The sequence below is a fragment of the Sinocyclocheilus rhinocerous genome, unplaced genomic scaffold (genome assembly GCF_001515625.1).
Source record: "Sinocyclocheilus rhinocerous isolate Xijiao unplaced genomic scaffold, SAMN03320098_v1.1 scaffold450, whole genome shotgun sequence".
NCBI lineage: Eukaryota > Metazoa > Chordata > Actinopteri > Cypriniformes > Cyprinidae > Sinocyclocheilus > Sinocyclocheilus rhinocerous.
In genome coordinates, this window is record NW_015653457.1 from 416,009 (window position 1) to 441,149 (window position 25,141).

A 25,141-nucleotide genomic window follows, 5' to 3' on the forward strand; every position below is an offset into this window, starting at 1 on the left:
AACATTTATATATATATATATATATATATACAATATATAATTTAAATATATATTAAATTAATATAATTAAATAATATATAAATATAAATACATTATATATTAAATTAATTAAATTATAATCTATACATTCTATTTAAAGTGTGTGACTTTATATCTAACATATTTACCTTTTTAGAATTTTATTAATTGCACTTAATGAAATATATAAATGATAAGGTGTGTGTGTGTGTACACTTTTCTATCCTGGTGGGGACTTAAACCTGAATACACACCGACTCATGGGGACTCAAATTGAGGTCCCCATGGGGAAACAAGCTCATAAATCATACAGAATGAGTTTTTGAGAATGTAAAAATGCAGGGGTTTTCTGTGGGGAGGGAAGGTTTAGGTGTAGGACGATAGAATATACGGTTTGTACAGTAGAAGAAACATTATGCCTATGGAGAGTCCCCACAAGGATAGTGAACCAGATGTGTGTGTGTGTGTGTGTGTGTGTGGACTGCAGGTCCAGATCTAGAGTTCAGCATGCATGACGGCACCATCAGAGACCTGGCGTTTATGGAGGGTCCTGGGAGCGGAGGGGCCATCCTGATCAGTGCTGGGGCTGGAGACTGTAACATCTACACCACTGACTGCCAGAGAGGACAGGGGCTGCACGCGCTCAGTGGACACACAGGTACACACACACACACACACACACACACACACACACAATCCTCTTCATGTATGAACAGGATGTCATGTTGTGTTGTATGATCTGACATGCCGTTGCAGGACACATCCTGTCTCTGTACACGTGGGGCGGGTGGATGATCGCCTCCGGCTCTCAGGATAAGACAGTGAGGTTTTGGGACCTGCGTGTGCCCAGCTGTGTGAAGGTGGTTGGGACGGCCCAGCATGGAACAGGTGTGTGTTTCCTCTCTGCTCCTTTACAAGGCTTTATTTGGAACATCACGGTTCCCATGTTTTGTTTTTTTTGACCTTCCTAGCTGTTTGTGATTTATGGGATAAAAATTTCTAGAGATCGTTCAAACCATATTCAGAGTGATTTGTCAATGAATAATTCAGACCATTTTGTAAATTATTTTGACCGATTCATTGAAAAGAACTGATGCAAATAAAACAGATAAATAAATAATGTCAGTTCTTTTCACTTAATTAATTTTGAAATGTAATACTGTGTAATAATACAGTATTTGATAAAAAAAAATTAACAATATTGACTACAAGAATAATTATTATAATTGTATTCATATTAATTTTAGAATTATTAAACTATTTTAAACTTAAAAACCAGTTCAGTTACAAAAACCAATGTAAAAAAATAATAATGATAACAAAATAATAATCAGAATACTATTAATCTTAGTTTTACAGAATATTAAAGTTCAAAACCAATTCAGTGACAATGCAAAAAAAATAAAATAATAAAACATAATTTTTTTAATGTGATAATAAATAAAATAACAACTAACAACAATAATAATAATAACATTTATTATTATTATTATTATTATATTAATATAACTATATTATATGGTGCTAATAATAGCAACCATTATTACTAATAATAAAATACTATATGATTATAATAATACTAACAATGATTAGTATTAGAACTACTAAATACAATATACCAATATTGTATACCAATATACGTGACAAAGACCAATGCAAATAAATAAATGCAATATAACAACACTAACAATAATAATCGAATGCCGTCCATGTATTTTGTTATTGAATCTGTCTTTGCGCAGAGGTATGATCATATACTGTAGATTATTGTGTCATGTGACAGGAAGTGCTGTGGCCTCGGTGGCAGTGGATCCCAGTGGGCGGCTCATGGCCACCGGATTGGAGGACTGTCGCTGCATGCTTTATGACATCAGAGGAGGTCGAAGCGTCCAGGCGTATCAGCCGCACACCAGCGACGTGCGTTCTGTGCGCTTCTCTCCTGGTGCTCACTACCTGCTCACCGGCTCCTACGACAACAAAGTCATGATCGCTGACCTTCAAGGTAGGTCACGCCACAAATGATGTCATCATTATTTCTTATTTGTCAGCACTCTCTCTAACCACCTGTCATAAGTCCACTGATCTAATCAAGCATTAATAAAAAAAAATTATTTTCACTCAAAATTACAGTAATTGTCACATTATAGATGTAATATAGCTTGTGAATGCCATTTCATATCAGCTTTTTTCAGTAAATTGGTTTTGGACTTTTAAATTATTACTATTATTATTAATTATTATTATTATATTTGATTATTAATTATTATTACACAATTAAAAAAATGAAAGTCAGTTATTTTCACTGAATTAACGTTTAATTTTATTATTATTATTTTATAATAATAATAATAAAATAATAATAATATTATTATTATATATATTAATAATTGATATAGTGTTAAAATTATAATGCTTATAATGCTTTTTTTAATGAAATGGTTTTAATATTGTTAATAACAATAATAATGATAATAATAATAATAACTATATTAAAATTTAAAAACAATTCAATAAATAAATAATGTGAGCTCTTTTAATAATAATAATAATTATTATTATCAAATTAAATCCCACTGTTCCTTTGTCACATTACAGAAATAATGCCTGGCTTATGAATGCCATCTCATATTTTTGTTTACATTTTTTAATTGTATTATTATTATTCATTGCAATATTAAAAACAAATAAATATATATTATTATTTTATATAATTATATAATTGTATATTATTGAACAACAATCAATTTTATTTTTTTTTATTTTAGTACAGTGGGATTTATAATAATAATAATAATAATATAGTAGTAGCAGTAGTAGTAGTCATAGTAATAACAGTTAGTATAATAATAATAATAATATAAATCTCACTATACTTTTTATGTCACATTCTGGAAGTAAAATTTGCAAATGCCATTTTATGCGAGTTAAACTCCGCTGTTTATCTCCAGGGGATCTCACCAAAACGCTGCCGGTCACTGTGGTCGCTGAACACGCTGATAAAGTGATCCAGTGCCGGTGGCACACCAGAGACCTGTCCTTCCTGTCCTCCTCAGCCGATAAGACGGTCACACTGTGGGCGTATCAGCCTTAACCCACAGCAGAAGCCATGTGGAAGAGCACAGAAAAACAACCTGCACTCAGATTGAGAAGGACAGATCAGAGTGACAGTGTGTGTCAGTGTGTGTCTGTTTGTATTTCTTTGTAACTTTACTCCAGTACACTCACAAGAGAAAACAAAAGAACCGACTGTTCATTCTAGTCATGTCTACATCTGGAATTGCATGTCTACTGGAAGAAACAGCTTTATTGTCAAATGTATTGCAATTCAGAAAAAAAAACTAACAAACGAATGAGGTTTCTTAACTTACAAACACGAATAATGCCATGCGTAGCATTGCTTCTGTATTTTGCTATTTCAATTGAACGAAACAGTCCTGAAAATGTGAGCTGAACTGTGCCTTGAGGTGATGTTCTCTGTCTTGTAAATAGGAGCTTTTGTATAGGTTTAAATGCTAACTCAAGGCATTAGATCATTGTATAGCACATAGCACTATGGACTTCACACATTCAGCAACTGTTTATGCAGCATGAATATTCATGTCTTCATTTAAATAACTGTAAATGAACCAACACTCTGTAAATACTGAGGATAAATGTTTTGTGCAAGTCGTCCTCCTCAGTGTGGTGGAAACAGTTTCATGCATTTTTAGGAATGCTTTTATTTTGGATTGTCATTTTCCTAATGCATATATTTATATGCATAATATGCATCACGTTTGCACATAAATTCAGCACCTTTTTGTATTGATGCAGAGGACAGTTAGAGCAGTGGTTCCCAACCCTGGTGCTGGAGGCACCCCGACACTGAATGTTTTGCATGTCTCCTTAATAAAACACACCTGATTCAGATCATCAGCTCATTAGAGACTCCAAGACCTGAAATTGGTGTCAGAGAAAGGAGACATGCAAAATGTGCAGTGCTGGGGTGCCTCCAGGACCAGGGTTGGGAACCACTGAGTTAGAGGACTCTCTCAATCACCTGATGTACAAAGTATGTATTAGTAATTTATTTGAACATGGAAATAAACACAGTTTTGAAACTATAAGATTTAGCCTGATGAATGGCTCACTGATTCTTCTACATTACGTTTTTTTTTTTTACATTTTCGTTCTAAAACTAATCTGTAATGAGATGATCACTATAATGTTCTGTACATAAATGTACCATTTAGTTAATTTGATCAAAATTACAACAATGTTTTCATTATTATTATTTTATTGTTTATATTTCATAAATGTGTGTGTGTGTGTATATATATATATATATATATATATATATATATATTCAGTGTGTAACTTTTATGCGGCCGATATATGCATTTAGTACATTTTAAAGTAATGTAGGCTAGACAGATGATCTGGTAAACATATGATAAACAGTGTCCAAGAAAGCTGAATCTTAACTTTTATTTAACTTACACTAATAATCGATCAGCAGTTTTACCAGTAAGTCTGAGTTTTCTCGTTGTCTGTTCCAGTGGAGATTATGAAGGTACCGAGCTGTTCGTCGTTTGGATATGTAATTCCTTGACAATGTTTTTATGTTATTGAGCATTAATAAAAAAAAAAAGTGAATGGGAGAGTACCACAAATATATTTTTTGCATTCCCATTTGCTCAAATAGCAAAAGAAAAACTCCACGATAGTGTTTTCATGACTTTCAATAAAAGGAAATAAATTGAGAGAGACTGATAACAGGCTGTCAGAAGAGTGAACGATGTCAAATTTACCGTCCCTCCCATAGACGCTGCATTAGAAACACCCTCGCATTAGCGTTAACTGTTTTTTCTGTAATTTGATGCAAAGGTGATATAATACAAAGAATAGTGTTATAAATGTACATACATTTAAAAAAAAATACAAATATGAAAAACTTTCGAGGATTTACGATGCTGATGACCGTTAAATGCGTCATCACAGTCTTGTGAAAAGGGTCCATTATTTAGCGTAACTCCTGTGGTCTGCTTTGCTCACTGCGCATTCATGAGACTGTATTACGATCGTTAGTTAGCTAAGACCGTTAGTTAGCTAAGACTGTTAAATCCCGTGTGTTTAATTTTTAAATTTTTATTTATTTAATCTGTTGAAGTGGTTCAAAATCTACTAAAATTTACTGGTTCACAAATCTACTAAATTATTTTCGCTAATCGGTATTAGAGGTTCTTGAGTGAAAAACTCATTTAAAAACACTCAGTTTAAAGGCGCAGTCTCATAGAGACATTTTGGGGGCAAAAAAGGTTGATTGTCTATTGTTAATAGTATAGCAGTGTATGAAGAACAGCTTACAAAGTCACTTTCTGTTGGTCAGCGCAACGTATTCACATGATCTACCTGAACCCGTTGCGAAATCTGCTTGTGGAAACGTGAAATTCCAGATCACCTGGATTCCTATTGAAATGCCGGGATTTGCAGAACAATAGTTGATGTGATTGCACTTTAAAGGTATAGTTCATCCAAAAATGAAAATTACCCCATAATTTATTCACCTTCAGTCTACATCAGTGTTTCCCAACCGGGGTGCCGTCTGTGGAGAGCAGGGGTGCCGTGTAAAAAAATCATTTTTTAATATTTTTAAAAAAAAAAATGACCTGGCTCTTCCAAGCTTTATAATGACAGTGAGTGGGTGTTTCTTGTCAATAGTCCAATAAAGTGCATCCATCATAAAATGTGCTCCACACGGCTCTGAGGGTTAAACAAGGCCTCCTGAAGCAAATCACGTTTTTGTAAGAAAAATATCCATATTTAAAACTTTATAAACCATAATCTCTAGTTTCCGCTAACTGTCACACACACGTTCATTCCGGCGGATGATGTAGGCGTAGCTTAAGGTCTGGTGAGAATATGCTAATCTCGCGAGAACCGACTTTTGTTTACAGGAGCAAAGGAAGCAAAGTTCCCTTACTTTAGCAAAGGAAAACCAGTCTCCTCTTGGCTTATATCAAAATCCTCCAGCACAAAACGCATTGATTTGCTTCAGGAGGCCTTTATTCACCCCCCGGTGCCGTGTGGAGACTATTGACAAGAAACACCCACTCACTGCCATTATAAAGCTTGGAAGAGCCAGGTCATTTTTTTTATGTAACTCTGATTGGATTCATCTGAAAGAAAAAAAGTCATACTCGTATGCACCTAGGATGGAATAATTTTCATTTTTGGGTGAACTATCCCTTTAACTCAGATAAACCATTTCTTTCTGACAGTTTGATTCACAGTTAGTGAGTCAACAGCTCGCTCACTGAACTCAAAGTGTGATTCGTCTTTTTATCACATAAGCTCTTGTAAGCACTGTCATTTTTGCAGGGAACACAAATCTACCTCACATTATAACTTTTGTTGTTGTTGTTTTTTAACAGTCTGCCAGTTACCCAAATGTGCCAACCAAGAGGAGGGAATTCAGCTCAGACTCCTGTGAAGTGCAACAGTGTCCTGATGTGTTTGACTGCACCATTAAACTAGGGATTTTGCAAAAAGAGGTGAGAAATATGGAAATATACCTTAGTAGGCTTCACTAACAAAATGGTAATGCCATGTTTTTGGACATGGTACAATGAAATTACCATGGTATTTTTTAAGTACTGAAGACTAGTAAACATTAACTGTTCCCTCCTGGTGGAATGACCTGCCCAACTCAATCCGAGTCCTTAGCCATCTTCAAGAAATGGCTAAAGACACATCTCTTCCATCTTCATTTGACCCTCTAACTCTAGCACTCTCTATTCTAATTCTAAAAAAAAAAAAAACCTTGACCCTCTAACACTTGCACTCTCTAATCTTTTTCTATTCTTACTATTGTATTCTCATAATAAAAAGACCCTCTAACTCTAGCATTCTCTATTCTTTTTCTATTCTTTTGACATTTTATTTTCATAAAAAAAGACCCTCTAATACTACCGTTTCATTTGATTTATTATTAAAAAAAAACCTAAAACCTTGCTACATGTACTGTGTTAGGCTAACCGAGACTTGTCACAGCACTTACATATTATTGCCCTTTTGTTGGTTTTGATTGCTTCTATTGTCTTCATTTGTAAGTCGGATTGGATAAAAGCGTCTGCTAAATGACTAATGTAAATGTAGTATTGTACCATTCAGCACTTTGAATGACTGAAAATATATTATTATTTCTTGCTGTGTTTTTAGTTTGATGAACAGAAAAAGAAGGAGACCACCACCTCTATAAATCCAGTGTGTCTTCCAGTATTCAAGCGATTCCTTTCCAGGCTCCTTAAAGAAACTTCAAAACTTGGCCTGGTATGTGACTGACTGTGTTTTCTCCAGGGAACTGATTCAACATGAATCTACATTGGTTACGGTTTTACAACTTTTCCTTTTTTTTAAATCTTTAGCCTGATGATGGACAGACATGCATGCATTATGACGCTGAGGTGAAGCTGTCCAAGCAGTCGCTGGTGGAGATCCAGAAGCTTTTGACCCGCCGCCTTCTGCTGTAGGACAGCGCCAAGCTCCTCAACTAAGGGAGCATGAGGAAGCTTGGGAAGGGGGTGACGCTCCACAGCCACTGCAGTTGCACCAGGACAATAGAAACAGAGTAGACCAAGCAGGTGACCAGGGCATCAGGGCAGGAGATGCTCTTGCCCCACAAAACAGACAGGAGGACAGAAGCATGGAACTCCGACAGGAATTTTCTGGCATTCCCAGAGAGACTCAGAGAGTAGAGACTGTGCGTGCTGCAGGTAACATGTCCAGCGATGATGAGACTGATTTTCAGCAGCGGACAGAGGAGGTGGAACCTGGTACAAAGGAAAATGCAGAGCCTGAAGTGAAAGCTGAGGAAAAAGAGAAAACTGCATCTACTGTGGACAAAAAAGAACAGAAAGACACACGGAGTGCAGACAGAAGTGAGCCTGAAACCAATGTGCCTTTGGCTCAAACAGTTGGAGCTAATCAAGGGAATGAGGTAAGTATCGATTAATTTTTCGATGCATCATTTACATAATTCACCCAAGTAAATAAATAAAGAAACACAATTAAGTCTCTGAATTAAGTCTCTTAGGCTCATCAAGGCTGCTTTTGTGTGATTAAAAATACAGTAAAAAGAGTAATATTGTGAAATTAAAATTTTGACCCTCTAACTCTAGTACTCTATTTTAATTCTATTCTTTATTAAAAAAAAACTTGCCCCTTTTAAGCTTGCACTCTATTTGTTTACTAACTGCTTGTTTTCATAAAAAAAAACTAACACTAGCTTCTCTAATCTTTTTGTATTCTATCTGTTTTCTTTTTATTTATTATGCAATTAACAAAAGCAAAAAAGGCCTCTAACACTAGCTTGCACTATTCTTTTTCTTTTCTATTCTATCTGTTTTCTTTTTATTTATTATATGATTTAAAAAAAACCTTGCTACGTGTACGGCATTAAGCTAACTGAGACTTGTTATAGCACTTGTATATCATTGCTCTTTTGTTGATTTTGATTGCTTCTATTGTCCTCATTTGAAAGTCGCTTTGGATAAAAGCGTCTGCTAAATGTAAATATTATTACAATTTAAAATAACTTTTCTATTTGAATATATTTTCAAATGTAATTTATTCCTGTGATGCTTTTAAATGTGTTGCATTTTTATAAAATATTTTTTTTCTGTTCCTTTAATTCAAACATTGCAGCACTTTATGTGCACTAAAAGGAAATTGGCTGCTCAAAATGACCTGAAGCTGCAGGTTACGGTTTGCAAGCTGAACATTGTTTGTCTGTCATTACAGCTACAATTATATGATGGTTGATGTTATATTAAATTGTCTGTGATTCTATTGCATCTATGTTAATTTGTTTATATGTGTGTATGTTGTCAATAGTGCCAGTATTCATTACATTGTGCTTGTACTGTATATCCCATCAAACCTGAAGCAATTTCATAAATAAACAACATGTCAAATACATAATACACCATATCTCATTACTAAACGCTTTGCTTATACCGTACTATTGTGTATATACAGGTGCATCTCAATAAATTAGAATGTCGTGGAAAAGTTCATCATATGTGTCTGTTTTTCTTGCATCATTTTGACCAGAAATCTTTGTTTTGTTTGTGCAGGGGCTATCAGCAGATCTTGCTGTCGAAGAAGTTTATTCAAGCTTTACAACTCCAGTTCAAGAAACACTGCAAAAAAATTGTCTCTGAACTCTTTTTGTGTCATTCACCTTTTTAATTAAATGTTGGGAAAACAGATTTTTTTTTCTTGTGAAATGTAAATATATTTGCTATTTTTTCTTTGTGTTTATTCTAATTTTTAAGTAAATCTCCCGAAGTATCATTTAGATGTTATAAACAGGGGTGCACATAAGTATTTCAGCCTGGTTTTCATAAGAGAACCTGGAGATTTGGTTTGGTCCTCACACTGTACATAGTGTAACCCATTAAATACAACTATATATATATAAAAAAATATATATATATCGTAGTGATACTATTGTTGCACTTTATTATTATTTTTTTTAATAAAATAAACTAAATAATAAAGTGTGATAATACTATTATATTTTAAAATAAAAAGGGAGTATTAAATACAAATACAATGGGACCATCCCTCCTTGGGGTCCTACTGCGATTTCGACAGCACAGTGTTGCAATCAGTGGAGACATCAAGGGTATGTTTCACCAGGTTCGCCTGTTACCCCGAAGACAGACCCTTACTGAGATTCCTTTGGCGGGATTTGCAACGAGAGATTCCACCGCAAGTATATGAATGGCAGGTGCTACCGTTCGGGACAACCAGTAGTCCCTGCTGTGCTATTTATGCACTACAAAAGCACATCAAAGAACAGCCATGCAGCACTTCTGACCTCATCCAGACTGTTGAATCCAGTTTCTATGTTGATAACTGTCTGGAGAGTCTACCTACTGCTGCAGCAGCCAAGACTAGAGTGGATGACTTGCGGGCAATAATGGTGGATTTGAAATTAGGCAGTGGACGAGCAACCGGTCATCAGTAGTGGCTCATTTATCATCTGATTCTAGGTCCCAGGACATGGAACTGTGGCTGAAACACAATCGGTGTGACCTTCAAGAACCCACATTAGGACTCTGCTGGAATTGTGGAACAGACACACTGGGTTACAGATACCGACCTATTGAGCATTCAGCACTGACAATGCTTACAGTTTACAAGATACTAGTGAGTCAGTATGACCCTTTGGGTTTCATTACGCCTTATACCACCAGAGCCAAGATTCTCATACAGCAGCTATGGTCAAAGAAAAGAGACTGGGATGAGCCAGACCTCCCTGCAGATCTGCGTGAGTCTTGGAATGTCTGGGAGAGTGAATTACCGCATCTCAGCACAGTTTCAATCCCGCATTGCTATGTTCCCGAAGCAATGGATAATCCCGGACTTGAGCATCACCTCCATGTTTTCTGTGATGCGTCAGAAAGGGCTTATGGAGCAGTAGCATACCTTTCTACAACTCATGGGGGCCTCACCAATGTCTCATTCATTATGGCCAGGTCGAAAGTGGCTCCTAAACGTCAACAGACCATGCCACGGTTAGAGTTGTGCGCGGCGCTGGCCGGAGCACAGCTGGCAAAATTAATCCAGGCAGAATTGTCATCCTACTTGCAACAGACCACACTATGGACAGACTCTACAACTGTCCTAGAATGGCTACAGTCGGAGTCATGCCGGTTCAAGGTATTTGTCGGCACTCGTGTATCAGAAATACAGGAACTGACAGATCAGCGATCATGGCGTTATGTCGACTCACTTAATAACCCAGCTGACGACTTGACACAAGGCAAAACGCTTCTAGAGCTTACTATACCCAGCAGGTGGAGTAACGGGCCATCTTTCCTTTTGCAAGCTCCAGATAAATGGCCTAAGAGACCACACATCACTCAGCCATCTAAGTCCAACGAACTGAAAGGTCTGACATTCTGCAGTTTTGCATCAGTACCACAGAATATTCCAGATGCAAACCAGTTTGATTCATGGAAGGACCTGGTCGAGGATGTACGTCAGCAATGCCACGGGGCGGCAGAGCCAAACCAGACTCAATTGATTAACAGTTACCGTGAAGCAGAAGCTATTCTTCTGCGAGCCTGCCAAGCACAAAGTTTTTCAGAAGAGCTTGTTTCTCTAAGAGCAGGCCAGTCAGTTCATATCAGCAGCAAACTCAAAAATCTAGCACCAGAGCTGGACCAAACAACAGACCTCATCAGAGTAGGTGGGAGGCTACGGCAGTTACAGCAGGTCAGTGACCTTGATATCCATCCCATTGTCCTTGACCCTCGTCATCCCGCTACCATGCTTCTTATTTAAGACTATGATGGACGGTTGCTACATGCTGGCTCTGAAAGATTATTTGCAAAAATCAGAAGACAGTATTGGATCTTGAGAGGTCAACAAGTCATTAAAAAGTACCAACTTCACTGCCCAGAATGTCAAAGATGGAGAGCACAGCCTAAAGTTCCTCAAATGGCAGATTTGCCAAAGGCTCACCTCCGCATCTTCCGCCCACCTTTCTTCTCAACAGGTGTTGACTGTTTCGGGCCATTTATTACCAAGATAGGCAGACGAAATGAGAAATGGTGGGGAGTGATTTTTAAGTGCCTGACGACACGTGCCATTCATTTGTATCTCCTTAATTCACTGGATACAGATGCCTTCTTACTAGCCCTCCGCAGGTTCATTGCCCGGCGAGGCAAACCAGCAGAAATAATTTCAGATCAAGGCATGAATTTCAAAGGAGCTGACAGGGAACTCCAGACAGCTTTCAAGGAATTGGAGCCGCAGCTTCAACAACAACTGGTAAATTACCAGATGGTAAATTTCCAAGCAGAGATGGTTGCGTACGAACTGTTGAAATTAAAGTACGGGATAAAATCTATACACGACCTGCAGCCCTACTTGTCCCTCTTCCAGGACTGCCAGATAATACAGAAAATCTGCAAACATAAAGAATTCTACTAATTGACACATTTGCTACTCAAATGTTGGGGCGGCTGTTCTGAATTCTCCATGTTTAGCGTAATGACGAAGATGCGCACAATGGAATAGTGCACAACTTGCGCAGTTGCGGAGCCTATGCTGATTTAATAGACTGAGAATAAGCGTAGCGCTATAGAGTTGCATCAGCCGTTCTGACTGAAAAGTTCTCTGGATTTCTCGCATTATAAGGACATAGTATGAGTAACGGACAAGTAAGTCCAGTGTTATTTAAATATTAATGTTATATTGCAAGTATATTTGTTGCAGATACTGTTTCTAAGTTTATTTATTTATATTAATGCGACCCATTTACCGCACGTGAATTACACGCTGTATTATATGCCGTCAATCCTTTGAAGTTAAATATAGCGATCAATCACTTTGACTTGTATAAGTAGAAGATACTTTGTTGTTTATTATTTATATCTATTATGTAACACTTAAGTGATTCATCTGCTAATTATTATTTTTATTTTATTGTTCTAGAAAACCTTGCACATGTCCGTCTATGTTGATGCCAGAGCAGTCATTAAAAGGCTATCATTGAGACATGACTCTGAGTTCTCTGACAAGAATACTGTAGCGGTCAGTGCACATCGATCCAACTATAAATCCTAAATCAGAACATTGAGACTCCGTAGTTTCTAAATCGACTCTTTGTGACCTTTCACAAGTCAGTGTGCAACTGAAAGAACGTTCTTTCTCGTACAGTGAGGTCACGTCCATCGGGAATCCTCCTCGCTTCTGATTGGTCGATTGGCACTGTTGAACAAATGGAACCTGTGACGTCAAAGGTGAGGTTATCTGGTAATTTAGTGATCAAGAAACGCTTCTGGCTGGGGACCACATTATGTCTTGGATAACAGGTTGCTTGGAATGAGGCTTTGAGCAAAAGTTGCACAGAACCAGTCACCGGTGAAATAGGAGTTGTCTGGAGGACCCTACACCAGGTTTCTTTTTCCTTGTGCTGTCCTGAGTATAGAGTTGGGTGTCTTTTTGCAGACATGACTAAGTCTCTCCAGCGGTGCAGCTGTATGGCTTATGAGATGTTTTGCATCCCTGCTCTGCTCAGGAGATGACCGCTGGTGATGTATTGAGCCAAAAGATCTTCAGTAAGCACTGGAGGCATTTGGTTTGGAAGACATCAAGCTTACTCTCGATGGCAGTAGTAGTCTTCCAACATTCAGAGCCGTACAAGAGTATGGTTGAGCACTTTGCTCTCGGAAATCTTGATTTCGGTATTTGTATTTAATATGGTGGACCTCCATATGGCTTTGAGCATAGCATACATTTGGTTTGCTTTGATGATCCTACTGTTTATTTCTTGTCACCATCAAGTGTAATTTTGCTGCCAATTAAGGTAGACAAACTGCTCCACTGTTTCAACTCTGGAGTTCATTTTCATTAGTGTCTTTTTGCTGTTGACTTTGAGGCCGATGATGCTGTCTATCTCTAAAAGACTTTGACCTTCTGCTGCACATCTTGGTGTCTGCTTGAGAGAAACCCAGTGTTGTCAGCATTGTTTTCCAACATCAATGTGAGTGTCCACTGGATCTCCTTATTTTTTCCCTCATTGATTTACAGAATTAGACATTCAAATGCCAAAGTGACGAGTAGTATTGAGAGGATGCAGCCTTGTTTGACAACAGTGTTTACCAGAAAAGCTTCAGATATCTGGTTCTGGTGGATGACTTTGCATTTAAAATGTTCGAATATTGATTTGATTACATTGACTAATTTCTGTGGTATCCCATAATGCCTGAGAATCTTCCATAGTCATGCTCGGTGAAGGCTGTCAAAAGTCCACAAATACATTGTAAAGTGTGCTATTCCATTCTTGGGTTTGTTCAAGTATCTGTCATAGCACAAAAATGTGGTTAATTCAGGATCTTCCTGTTCTAAACCTAGCCTGCTCTTGTCAAATATACTGGTATACTGCTTCAGTGATTCTTTGAATTGTACTGCTGTTTAACAACATGCTGATTGTTCAGCTGATAAATGCCTTTGAAAAGACTTTCGGAAAAGATTTTCTGTAGACAAGTACTCACTCCATAAAACAGTTTTGAAAGTTGTGAGTTGTGGCTCTAATGTATTCAAATTTTGGCTTTCCAATACAAACAGTCTCTGAGAATCTTTAGGAAATGCAAAAAGTATTGCAACCGTCCCACTCTTCCTGTTCATTAGATTTATTTTAATATAAAAGCCACAGAACTTAAATGACATCCAATTTATTAGCAACATTTTAACGATTACGAGAAGTGTCCGTCACTGCCCTTATTTCACTCCTCCCATCAATGCAGCTGCCTGCTCGCTTCTACTCTCAAAGTGAGGCGAGGCGAGGCGCATCAACAACCAACCTTTTATTTGATAGGTAGTTGCCAGGGCGTCAAGGTTTACATGTCACGGTAAGTTAGACAAAGGTTTTATTGAAATATAATTATGTAGAATTATTTTGCATGACAAATCTGTATAAATTCACAAGTCGAGTTGTTTTTTTTAAATACAAAACAATGCAGAATTGAAAGTTCTGTATTTTTTTTACAAAGAAATTTTAAACAGCACAATATGTCTACACTGTTAGCGCTGTTGATAGTTTTTATTCACATATAAATTGTTTTTCCTAATGACTACCAGTCAAAAGTTTTTGATGTTTTTGAAAGAAGTCTCTTCTGCTCACCAAGCCTGCATTTATTTGATCCAAAATACAGCAAAAGCAGTAATTGTCACGATCTCCAGCTGGAGTGTCTATGAACTCCACTAGAGGGCACTCCACCTCTGACTCTTGCCACTCTATTCCAGACTACATTTCCCATAAACCTTTGCCGGACTCATCATCTCTGATTGCATTCACCTGTCTTGTTTGCTCATCAGTCTCACCCTATTTAACCCTTTAAACCCTAGGTGTCCCACCTGCACGAAAAAATTCAAAATCAAATTACTAAGCAACCCCTGAATGGAATTACACAAAATGGGTATCATTTTAAAGCTTAGAATGTAATTATTTTGATCAACTCTTAAGGAGCGCTAAGCAGTCCCTCTAAACCTAAGTGTACCGCGGGTGGGACGCCCCCCCCTCCACTACAATATCACTAATCATATTTTTCAAACCACTGCCCAACAAAAAATGGATATCATTTGAAAGCTCAGAGTCTGAGCTTTACAATGCATGTAGCCACTTTTATTAACTTGAGTTATTTGCTGATAAAAAAATCATAATTTACAAAATATGTTTTTTGTGCCATGTACTCTAATATGTCAAAAACATCATACAGCTCGGATAGTCGTGTGTCATATGTCATTTGAAAGGTCTCATCGAGTAGAATAAAACAAGCATAATTGTTTGGGGCTTTGAATAAACTGGAGCGAGTTTTTGTACAAGAAGTCACCCCCAGATCCATATGAAAATAATATATTGATGTCACCATTTTACTTGTAACTTCATAAAACATGATCAGATCACCATTATTTAGAGCAGATTGAAACATGCATATATCATAGAAAAGGACACGTCATTATTTGCAGAAAATTCTCCCGATTAAAAAGAGCCCAAACTCACTCAATCCATCGCTCAGATATAAAAATATCTCTCATAAAGCTATAACACATAGAAAAGAATTAGGTCATGTAGCTTAGCAAAAAAATCAGAGGTTGCAGTTCTGTGGCGTTTTAGTTCGTAACTTCACCAAACATGCATAGATCTCGAAAAACGATCAGACTTTCGATCAGATCGAAAGATTTCGTTCATAGAGCTGTAACACATGAAAGCAGACAGGTGCACTGAGGCGCTCCAAAGAAAAACAGCCATGTTTTTGTGCCATGTACTCTAATATGTCAGAAACATCATACAGCTCAGATAGTCATGTGTCATATGTTATTTGAAAGGTCTCATCGAGTAGAATAAAACAAGTATAATTGTTTGGGGCTTTGACTAAACTTGAGTGAGGCATTACTTCAAATTCAAAACAACAATTTCAAAACTGTAAAGGGCTAAGAGAAGGGCTACCTTGGTTCCAAATGCTGTAACTTTTGATTACCTCATGATATCACCAAAAAATGTAATTCACATATAGCACACATGTAGGGAAACATCACCAAAAAAAAATTTTTCTCCTACCTTATTTCTTTCATGAGATATTGAACGTCAAATAAGAATATGAAAAATTTCCCTTGACCACACTAATTTTTCTTACATTTATTACACAAAATGGGTATCATTTTAAAGCTTAGAATGTAATTATTTTGATCAACTCTTAAGGAGCGCTAAGCAGTCCCTCTAAACCTAAGTGTACCGCGGGTGGGACGCCCCCCCCTCCACTACAATATCACTAATCATATTTTTCAAACCACTGCCCAACAAAAAATGGATATCATTTGAAAGCTCAGAGTCTGAGCTTTACAATGCATGTAGCCACTTTTATTAACTTGAGTTATTTGCTGATAAAAAAATCATAATTTACAAAATATGTTTTTTGTGCCATGTACTCTAATATGTCAAAAACATCATACAGCTCGGATAGTCGTGTGTCATATGTCATTTGAAAGGTCTCATCGAGTAGAATAAAACAAGCATAATTGTTTGGGGCTTTGAATAAACTGGAGCGAGTTTTTGTACAAGAAGTCACCCCCAGACCCATATGAAAATAATATATTGATGTCACCATTTTACTTGTAACTTCATAAAACATGATCAGATCACCATTATTTAGAGCAGATTGAAACATGCATATATCATAGAAAAGGACACGTCATTATTTGCAGAAAATTCTCCCGATTAAAAAGAGCCCAAACTCACTCAATCCATCGCTCAGATATAAAAATATCTCTCATAAAGCTATAACACATAGAAAAGAATTAGGTCATGTAGCTTAGCAAAAAAATCAGAGGTTGCAGTTCTGTGGCGTTTTAGTTCGTAACTTCACCAAACATGCATAGATCTCGAAAAACGATCAGACTTTCGATCAGATCGAAAGATTTCGTTCATAGAGCTGTAACACATGAAAGCAGACAGGTGCACTGAGGCGCTCCAAAGAAAAACAGCCATGTTTTTGTGCCATGTACTCTAATATGTCAGAAACATCATACAGCTCAGATAGTCATGTGTCATATGTTATTTGAAAGGTCTCATCGAGTAGAATAAAACAAGTATAATTGTTTGGGGCTTTGACTAAACTTGAGTGAGGCATTACTTCAGATTCAAAACAACAATTTCAAAACTGTAAAGGGCTAAGAGAAGGGCTACCTTGGTTCCAAATGCTGTAACTTTTGATTACCTCATGATATCACCAAAAAATGTAATTCACATATAGCACACATGTAGGGAAACATCACCAAAAAAAAATTTTTCTCCTACCTTATTTCTTTCATGAGATATTGAACGTCAAATAAGAATATGAAAAATTTCCCTTGACCACACTAATTTTTCTTACATTTGATCACCTATTTCTCAGCATGAGAATATTCAAATGCAAAGATTTTTTTCCCCATAAAAATATAGAAAAATTTCTATCAGACGATACCTACCTTTTGACTCTCCTTGCTATGGTCTTGGAGTTATGAGTCATTATTTTTGTGTATGGCACTCAGAAAACAACAGTTTTTAAAATTCCTTCAGGGAGTCAAGAGCTAAACAAAAAGGCCTGTTTTGTTACAAAATACTGTAACTTTTGGATACTTTATGCTATCACCAAATATGCTATCACCAACAAATACAGCTAACATGCTGGGGAACATCATCAAAAAGTAATTTTCCTCCTACCTTAGATATTGAATGTCAAATAAGACAGATATGAAAAATTTATCTTGAGCACTAAAATTTTTCTTACATTTTTATCAGCTATTTCTCAGCAGGAGAATGTCCAAATGAAATAATTGTTTTTCCACTGAAAGTACAGAAAGTTTTCTATCAAACGATACCAACCTTTTGACTCTCCTTGCTACAGTCTTCGAGTTATGAGTCATTATTTTTGTGTGTCACTCAGAAAAAACATCAACTTCAGGGAGGCAAAAATGCCCTCAGGGCTTAAAGGGTTAAAGCATGGTTTTACTCACACTCATTGCTCAGTATTGTTAGCCTGTAGCGTTCCCGTGTCTCCAGTGTTTCTAGTTCCTTGTTGCCTTGCCTTGTTTTGACCCTGGACTGTTCCTTGTTTTCTGATCGTTTGCTGCCTGTCCTGACCATTGCTCATTTATTGGATTACTCTTTTGTCTGCCCTGGATTATACCTGTTTACTGCTGTTTGACCCTGCCTGTTTTGACCATTCTTGTAATAAAGCCTGCACTTGGATCTTCAATGCCGTTGTCACGCATCCCACATTACAGTAATATTGTGAAAAAATTTTACTATTTAAAATAACTGCTTTCTATTTGAATATATTTTAAAATGTAATTTATTCCTGTGATTTCAAAGCTGAATTTTTAGCATCATTGTTCCAGTCTTCAGTGTCACATGATCATTCTAATATGCTGATTTGCTGCTCAAAAACATTTATTATGATGTTGAAAACAGCTTAGTAGAATTTTTTCAGGTTTCTTTGATGAATAGAAAGTTCAGAAGATAATAGAAATCTTTTGTAACGTTATAAGTTTCTTTATCATGATCAATTTAAAGCATCCTTGCTAAATAAAAGTATTAATGTCTATAATAGCTTTGAAATCACAGGAATAAATTACATTTTAAAATATATTCAAACAGAAAGCAGTTATTTTAAATAGTAAAAATAGTTCACAGTATTACTGCTTTTGCTGTATTTTGGATCAAATAAATGCAGACTTGGTGAGCAGAAGAGAATTCTGTAAAAAACATTATAAATCTTACTGTTCAAAAACGTTTGACTGGTAGTGTATCTATCTATCTATCTATCTATCTATATAAATATGTATGTATGTATGTATATACATACATACATACATATATATACCTGTATGTATGTATGTATGTATGTATGCATATATGTGTATATATATGTATACAGTAGTCAACATTTGAAGTGGATCAAAACCTTTCATCAAAGTTGTCCTAAAACCAAAACAATACCCATTCTTGTCTTAGGACAACTTTGATTAACTTTTATGATCCACTTCAAATGTTGACTATTATATATATATATATATATATATAGACTCCAAGAGTTCAAGTTTTGTTTGAGTAACCGGATTTTGAATATTTGCGGTTTATGAATCAATAGGTGACAGTATTGTGGCAATATATGGCAACTCTCTTCCATCACGGGAAATGTTTAGCCATCAATGTGTTTCTACAAAAGCTGATTCTGAACTTTATATACATTTATACCAATCGACCAGTAGTTGTTTTACCAACAAGTTTGTTTTCTCTTCTGTTCCAGTGGAGATTATGAAGGTGTCAATCTGTTCATCGTTTGGTTTCTGGAGTTTGCTCATTTTTTGTAGTTTGTTTGTTATTGCAAATGCAAATATCCACCAGGATGATGAGGATGATGCATGGATTGATCCATATGACTTGATCAACTATGACTCAACGACAAAGTGCTTGAGAAAACCAGCAATGGTAAAACATTATTATACCATCGGGCAGTTTATTAATGCATTACAGTGCTTGCAGGACATTTAAATCCCTCTTCTTTAAATTTTTTTCCATTGAAAATAGACTCCATTCAGACTTTGCATTGTAAATTATATCTAGGTATTTTAGGTTTTTACTAACGTTGTAGTTTAAATGAAATTTAAAGGGATAGTTCCTCTGAAATTGAAAATTCAGCCACTGTTTCCTCACCTTGTTGTTCTAATGCCATATGACCTTCTTTATTTTTCAGACCGTGCAACAGTGTCCTGATGCATTTGAGTGGATCAATAAACTAGAGAGTTTGCAGAAAGAGGTGAAGAATATGTAAATACACCTGTGTTTAGTAGACCGCAATAACAAAATGATAGTGGCATGTTTTTTTGGACATGGTACAATGGTAATTTCCATGGTAATTGGTAAAGTCCTGAAGACTAGTATTGTACCATTTAGCACTTTGAATTATTGAAACTATGTATTGTATAATTATATCCATATTGTTATATTATATTATTGCTATATCTTTTTTTAGTTTGATGAACAGAAAAAGAAGGAGACCACCACCTCTATAAATCCAGTGTGTCTTCCAGTATTCAAGCGATTCCTTTCCAGGCTCCTTAAAGAAACTTCAAAACTTGGCCTGGTATGTGACTGACTGTGTTTTCTCCAGGGAACTGATTCAACATGAATCTACATTGGTTACAGTTTTACAACTTTTCCTTTTTTTAATCTTTAGCCTGATGATGGACAGACATCCATGCATATGACGCTGAGGTGAAGCTGTCCAAGCAGTCGCTGGTGGAGATCCAGAAGCTTTTGAATGAAGAGAACGACTGGACCACTGGAGCCATGGATGAGGCTCTCAGTCAAATTCTGCTCAGATTCAAACTCCACGACCACGAAGCCTGGAAGTGGCGTTTCGAAGATACATTTATGTAGATGCTGATACCGCCCTGAAGGTCAGTTCTTGTAAAAGCATTCAAAGATAATTTAAATAATTGCATTAAAATTATTTTCAAAAGACTGATGTTTTGCAGCAATCTCAGAAATAATAAATGCAATATGTGCTGTTTTTTGTTCTACAGGTTTCTTTGATTGTTCTGATTGTCGTAGCCATAATCAGCACTGAGCTCTGGTCTGTGGTCTGCTGGTTTGTCCAGTTCAGGAGAATGTTTGCTGTTTGCTTTTTTATTAGCTTGATCTGGAACTGGTTCCATCTTTATATGGTAATTATTCTTGTGCTGTTGACTGTCCAAGACTGTTTAGCTAAAGCAGTACTGAATAGATCCAGTTCAGGAGAATGTTTGTTGTTTGCTTTTTTATTAGCTTGATCTGGAACTGGTTCCATCTTTATATGGTAATTATTCTTGTGCTGTTGACTGTCCAAGACTGTTTAGCTAAAGCAGTACTGAATAGATAACAATTAAGAGTTGAAAGGTGTGTTCACTGTATTGTACAATGAAGAGTTAAATTGGTTTAAATATTTCTCCATGGCTAGGTTTCCTTTGCAGAACACAAGAAGAACATTGTGGAGGTGGAGAGCTTCAATGGCAAATGCACTGGGCTGAAACAACTGGACTGGAAGGACAGTTTATCAGGTAAGGTGATTAATGTTATTTATTCACCTGTATGTCATTCCAAACTCATTTGATGTGGAACATGAATTTAGAATTTTGAGGAATCTTCAGATCTTTTTAAGCTCCAAAAAGAACAAAAATGCACTAAGATAAAAGTAAAATTAAGCAAAAGATAGTAAAGATAATTTATAATTCTGCTTTTGTTTTTCCACTGAAGAGCCTATGGATTTTAGATGACATGAAGATGAGTAAATAATGACATATAATGATTTAGCGATGAAGTGTTGTTACTGCTTGTTTTTTTTTTTTTTAGAGTGGTACAGACGGACATGGACTCTTCAAGATGATCCTTGCAAAAAATACTATGAGGTCCTGGTGGTGAACCCCATTTTGCTTGTGCCTCCAACAAAGGTTTGTATCTTTTAGTTTCCAACAACAGAAATTTAAGCTTGATAAGAGACTAGTTGTTGACTGATAATGGATACTGACTAATTAGCTGATCATTTCAGTATGTTGAATTAAAATATTCAGTGTAAAATAATCTGAACCTAATTGCAAAAACAGTACTATGAACCATTTAGGAATATGTAAAAAATCCAAACAAATAATAACACTTAAAAAAAAAAAATGTATCTAAAGTGAACACCAGAGATTTGTGTGTGTGTGTTTTTTTTTTTCTTTTTTACAGAGATTAACCATTTTATTCAGCAAGAATGCATTAAATTGATTTAAAAGTGACCGTAGATATGTTTATATGTTATTTTTATGTTAAAAAGATCTCTATTTCACATAAGTGCTTTCAATCTTGCAAAAAATGTATCACAGTTTTTACAAAAATATGAAACAGCACAACTGTTTTCAAAACTGATAATAAGAAATGTTTCTTGTGCATCAAATCATCATACTAGAATTATTTCTGAAGGATCATGTGACACTGAAGACAGGAATAATGATGCTGAAAACAGTTATTTTAAATTAGTAATATCTCACTGATCTCACTGTCATTTTTAGTTTTACTGTATGTTTGAGCAAATAAATACAACATGAGGTGAACATAAAAGATTTCCTTCAAAAACAAAAATTAAAATTTTGAATGGTAGTGTATTCCAATATAAACACTCCAAGACAAAAAAAATATTGTTCTATAAATACAGTAAAAGCAGTAGATCAGTAGTCAGCATTTGTCGTAAATTTTCAGTTATATTATATTATATAAACTGTTTAGTTTTAATATTTATTATATTATTTATTATATTGTTATTGTTCATCAGATATCTGATTGTTCCAAAAGCTGTTATGAGAGTTGTAACCAGAGGTGAAATGCATTAATAATAGATTTGTGGGGTTTTATTCTAGGCCATCACGTTCACCATAACCAGTTTCATCACGGACCCCTTGAAGCAAATTGGACAGGGAATCAGTGAGTTCCTCAGAGCCCTGCTGAAGGATCTACCAGTCACTCTTCAGTTACCTGTGCTGCTCATCATTGCACTCGCCATCATTGTAAGAGCTGTGAACAGCAAACATACTGTAGGATCATTTATTTGTTATCATACTAAGGCATCTTTGCTCCTCTCAGATGTTCATGTATGGAGGTGCTCAAGCAGCGATACATCAAGCAGTTTTCTTGCCTCAGCTAGGTGGGCAACAGGACCCGCCGCATCCTGCTGTAGGACAGCACCAAGCTCCTCAACTAGAGGAAGGGGGTGATGCTCCACAGTAAAGCCCTGCACGGGACTCAAATCTAGGCCCTAGCCCGGCCCTGGCCTGAGATGCTTAGGCCCTTGTCTGGCCCTTGTCTGATGGTGACATTTTTGCCCCAAGCCCCCAAATTGGACAAAAGTGCCCCTGTACTTTTTGAAACTAAAGTTTCCCCCAAACTAAATTGGGGGAAAGGCACTACTATGAAGCAAAGTTCATTTAGAATTAGAATAATTAATGGGTAATAACTTGTCTATATGAGTGCCGAGAGCTTTGATGAAATCCAAGAGCTTTGTGACCCTGCATAGACAGCAAAGCAACTGAAATGTTTTATGGCCCAGAAAGGTAGTAAGGACATCGTTAAAATAGTCCATGTGACATCAGTGGTTCAACCGTAATTATATGAAGCTACAAGAATACATTTTGTGCACGAAGAAAACAAAAATAACGACTATTTCTTATCTTCCGGGTCAGTCTCCTCCACCATTCACGAGAGTACCACGCTTGTAAACAAGGTGCAGCGCATCCGGGTTTTACGGTAGAACGTCGGCTCGTCAGCATCATCACACGCATCACATGCAACCCTTTAATACAGAACATGGAGACGCCAGCATGATATAATTTTTTTCCTGAAGCAACTTACAATACGGCGTCATTTTTGCTCATGCAGTTAAGAGTATAAACTGAAAATATCAACAAAACGTTGTGTTTTTGTAAAATTTAAGAAAACAAACAGGATGTGCTTTCTGCTGTCTCAGTCTCCGACTGGAGCGCGTCACAAAAATGAAACAAAACAGCGTACAGGCTCTATGATCAAATCGAAAACAAATACTTTCTGATTATGTAATCCGTATGAAAGGTGTATCTCTCTGAAGGCACGTCCACTGTAGGCCTACTGCAGAGATGGCGATTCAACATCGTCAGCTTCATCTTTGCAGTCCACACACTGACTGAGAAAAAACTAGTTTTAATAAATAATAAAAATATCTCCAGCTATTTTTTTCTGACACATTCATAGTCATTATTTTGCCTGTGCTTTCCTGCAATTAAAGCATGTATGCACTTGAATGCGGAAGGCTATAGCTAGCCTATCCAAGTAAAGGCTCATTATGGTTTAGTATTTAAGTAATTAATGTAAATGTGTGATTAACCGACCAATGGCTTAAATGAATGACTAATAGTTGACTAGAAAAATTGTTATTCAGGGAAGCTCTAGTTTTAATCCAGTCCTCGTTTCTTTATAACTCTTCCAAATGTGGTGAAGGCACGCTCGCGGCTGCTGCTGCTGGCGGGGACACTAAACATCGTGCGAGACAGTCTTGACAGTCGCGGTAGCATGGTCTCGGGTTGTTTCCACCAGCGTAGCACATCTTTTCCATCACCTTAATTGATGGATGTCTAAATATATAAAAAGAAGGAGAAGCCTAAAGCAGACCCGATGCCCGTGTGAGCTTTGACAAATTGACCAAAGCTCGGCCCTAGGGGCGTAAATAAGTCGGGCCCATTGGGTTTAGGATGAAATGCAGGGCTCCACTCCACAGCCGCCACAGATGCGCCAGGACAATAGAAACAATAATGTCCAGTGATGATGAGACTAATTTTCAGCAGCGGATGGAGGAGCCCCCAGAAGTGAGCCTGAAACCAATGTGCCTTCTGCTCAAACAGATGTGAAAACACTTGGAGCTATATGGGAATGAGGGGAATAAGGGATTGTTACTTGTAAATTATTCCTGTGATGCATTTTTTTCCCAGGATTCATTGATGAATAGAAAGGTCAAAAGAACAGTATTTATTTAAATAGAAATCTTTTGTAACATATATGTCTTTACTGTCACTTTTGATCAATTTAACAAAAGTATTAATTACTAATTTCTTACTGTATTCTACAGATAACATTTTGCAAGCTTAACACTGTACGTCTGTTTACATGATTTTTTTTTATATTTAATGGTCTGTGATTCTGTGTTTATGTTTTACTATATTAAGGCAATAGTGCATGTACATGTGCATTATTCATTAGATTGTGCTACAGTTGTACAATCGTTTTTCCTTCTGGAGCATCAGTGAGCGTTTGAACTTTTTGTAATAGTTACGTATGAGTTCCTCAGTTGTCCTCAGTGTGAAAAGATGGATCTCAAAATAATACAGTCATTGTTGGAAAGGGTTCAGGGGTTCAGCAAAAGATGCTGGAAAGCCAAAGGATTTGTGGGACCTGAAGTATTTTTTCTGAAGAACAGCGGGCAGTTTAACTGTTCAGGACTAACAAGGGAACAACTGTCAAAAAAAAAAAAAAAAAAAAAAA

The 25,141-nt window shown here is 36.5% G+C and overlaps 3 protein-coding genes across 3 annotated transcripts in view; all 3 read left to right on the plus strand.

The window, feature by feature from the left end:
• LOC107715727 (uncharacterized) overlaps window positions 1–3,139 on the plus strand; it is a 22,258-nt gene extending 19,119 nt beyond the window's left edge. Inside the window, exons 6-7 of the mRNA XM_016521907.1 lie at window positions 1,022–1,027; window positions 3,130–3,139. The gene's annotated coding sequence lies outside the window, so the exon portion shown is untranslated. The remainder of the gene's footprint in view (window positions 1–1,021; window positions 1,028–3,129) is intronic.
• The window catches only part of LOC107715726 (WD repeat-containing protein 47-like), a 15,510-nt gene extending 11,374 nt beyond the window's left edge, over window positions 1–4,136 (plus strand). The window contains exons 11-15 of the mRNA XM_016521906.1: window positions 506–676; window positions 775–906; window positions 1,802–2,020; window positions 2,967–3,849; window positions 4,043–4,136. Of these exons, the coding sequence (XP_016377392.1) occupies window positions 506–676; window positions 775–906; window positions 1,802–2,020; window positions 2,967–3,109 (665 nt within the window). The 3' untranslated portion in view covers window positions 3,110–3,849; window positions 4,043–4,136. The remainder of the gene's footprint in view (window positions 1–505; window positions 677–774; window positions 907–1,801; window positions 2,021–2,966; window positions 3,850–4,042) is intronic.
• Window positions 3,990–22,861, plus strand: LOC107715695 (chloride channel CLIC-like protein 1). The gene is given in 12 exon segments (XM_016521870.1): window positions 3,990–4,069; window positions 19,368–19,549; window positions 19,815–19,877; window positions 20,094–20,204; window positions 20,298–20,322; window positions 20,325–20,492; window positions 20,495–20,520; window positions 20,647–20,787; window positions 21,060–21,159; window positions 21,452–21,549; window positions 22,495–22,641; window positions 22,718–22,861. Coding segments are annotated over 12 exon segments (1,206 nt in total). The 5' UTR covers window positions 3,990–4,068.
• Window positions 22,862–25,141: the final 2,280 nt, after the last annotated feature.